Source organism: Aquarana catesbeiana, linkage group LG03, assembly GCF_042186555.1.
Source record: "Aquarana catesbeiana isolate 2022-GZ linkage group LG03, ASM4218655v1, whole genome shotgun sequence".
Lineage (NCBI taxonomy): Eukaryota > Metazoa > Chordata > Amphibia > Anura > Ranidae > Aquarana > Aquarana catesbeiana.
The window spans coordinates 695,320,300-695,322,831 of NC_133326.1; the positions used below are offsets into that span (position 1 = coordinate 695,320,300).

Consider the following 2,532-nt stretch of genomic DNA (forward strand, 5'->3'; position numbering starts at 1 on the left):
TGTACAAAATTAAGCTCCTGAGGAGCTTCTTGATTCGTTAATAACTCATAGCAATGTGATAGAGAGTGTCTCATATTTTCTCCATCTAAACATCTCTGTTCAAAACTTGATAACTCCTGTACCGCTGGGTAAATTTTGATTTTCGAGCGGATGAAGGCCCCTAGCTGCATTGACCTAAAGTAGTCTAAGTCGGGTGACACTTCTCTCTCTATCTCACCTCGTGACATCAGGTGGTTATCCCTAGAAAAGTGAATAATCCTCTTTCTTCCCCTTTGTTTTACTGCCTCATAACTCCAATCTAGTAGGCCCGATTGAAAATCTGGTGAACCCAGTACCGGAGTCATAGGGCTTGGGTAAGCTGAAAGATTTGTCTTTTTGAAAATTATATTGATAGCGTGGATGGTTGCATCTATCAGTGGATGTTTTTTCACTATTATAGGTATTTTTGATTTTGCTATCCATGCCAGACCCTCTAGAGGAATTTTAACCATCGCTTGTTCTATTTGTACATGTGGTTTCCTCTCACGAGCACACCATTCCACCACTCTAGCTAGTTGCGATGCTTCCTGATATCTCACTGGCTCAGGGAAACCAATACCTCCTTTATCTTTTGGGAGCACTAGAATATTTCTCCTTACTCTTGCTGGTTTCCCTGCCCAAATGAACCTCAGAAACCTTGAACGAAGGTCCTTCAGGAAATATGACGGGATTTTTATTGGCAGAGTTTGTAGTAAGTAGAGAAGTCTGGGCATCACATTCATCTTTATAATAATGGTCCTACCAAACCAAGTATAAATCTCTCTGTCCCATCTCCTGAAATCCTGTTTGATTTGTCTTAGCATCGGGGCATAGTTTAATTCAAACACTCTGCTAAGCTTTTTCGGAATTTTAGTCCCCAAGTAATTTATATGTGAATCTGTCCACCTAAAGTTAAATTGAGACTTTATCTGTTGAATTTCAGGTGCCTTTATTTCCAACCCCATCGCTTCGGATTTAGTGTAATTCACTTTATAGTTTTCTAATTCCCCATAGTTATTTATTTCCCTTAAAAGGGATGGAAGGGATATAATTGGGGAAGTTATGAAAAAAATCAGATCATCAGCATAAGCTGCCAGTTTATACTCCTCTCTTTCTGTCTGTCTTTAATTCCCCTTTCTTCCCCATTCTGAAGATCGGTTGGTACTTCAGCAAGTCATCTTCACTATATCTAGATCCCTAAATGCATTGAGTTGCTGCTATGTTATTGGCTGATTAGCAATTTGTTTCAGCCAGCAATTCAATTTCTATACAGTATATGGAAATCCAGAATAAAGGAGACTGATTGCTGAGAATATATCTTTTTTATGTAGTTATCTATCACACTTGCATTTAAATTGAAAAACTTAAGATTTTATTTTCTCAATAGCTTTTTTAAAGTCCTTGTTCCTGAATGTGTATATGATCGGATTAAGCAGTGGAGTCATTACAGTGTAAAAGAGAGAGAGGACCTTGCTTAGAATATCTAGTTGACCTTTGGTTGGAAACATGTACACAGCGATTAGCGTCCCATAAAAAATGCACACTACGGTCAAGTGAGAGCTGCAGGTGGTGAAGGCTTTCTTTCTTCCTGTAATTGATTTAATTTTGAGAATGGTTATAACAATGCAGATATAAGATATAACAATTATCATAAAAGGTGCTATGACACAAATGAGACCTACTAAATAGGTCTGAATATGAATCCATGAAGTATCAGCGCAGGAAAGCTCAAGTATTTGTAGATAGTCACAGAAGAAGTGATAAATGATGTTTGGTCCACAGTAGTATAGACTGCACAAAGATATAGAATTAACCAATGTCATTTTGAAACCCAGTAACCAAATGAGAATCACTAATTTAATGCAAATTGATTGGTTTATTATAGAGTTGTAATGTAGGGGCTTACAAATAGCCAAATACCGATCATAGGACATCACAGTCAGTAGAAAACACTCGGAGGCCTCAGCATGGGCAAAGAAGGAGAACTGGATAATACAACCAGCAAGAGACATAGTACATCCATCATATAAGGTAATATGAAGAAGGTTGGGAAGAATATCTGTAGACAAAATTATATCAAACAATGATAGCTGGGTGATGAAGAGGTACATGGGAGACTGAAGTGTTTTACTCAGATGAAATAAAACCACAATAAAAAGATTTCCAGAAATAGTAACACAATATATGAAAAACAGCACCAAGAAAAATAGAATTTTGATATATTTTAGATTTTGAAAACCTGTTAGTATAATATAGGTTACATTATTGTGATAGATCACCTGGTAAGAGAACAAGAAAATACATAATAATTTAGGTTGAAATAAGAAGAAATAAGAAGAACATCCATCATGTTCAACTTCTCACAATTGCAGTGGAAGGCAAAGCAAATACAATTCATTGTTGTGGGTCCCCAAGCCATACTGTCCGGAAGCAATTGTTCCAATACACTGGATTGATGATTTCCAGCCTGAAACAGCTTAGAATAAATGGCTATAATATTAAAGTGTTTGTTAA

General features: G+C 36.7%; 1 protein-coding gene across 1 annotated transcript; it reads right to left on the reverse strand.

The window, feature by feature from the left end:
* Positions 1 to 1,382: 1,382 nt before the first annotated feature.
* On the reverse strand, positions 1,383 to 2,129 carry LOC141134820 (olfactory receptor 5G26-like). The gene has a single exon (XM_073624255.1). It carries the CDS (start codon positions 2,127 to 2,129, stop codon positions 1,383 to 1,385), a length of 747 nt encoding a protein of 248 aa, XP_073480356.1.
* Positions 2,130 to 2,532: the final 403 nt, after the last annotated feature.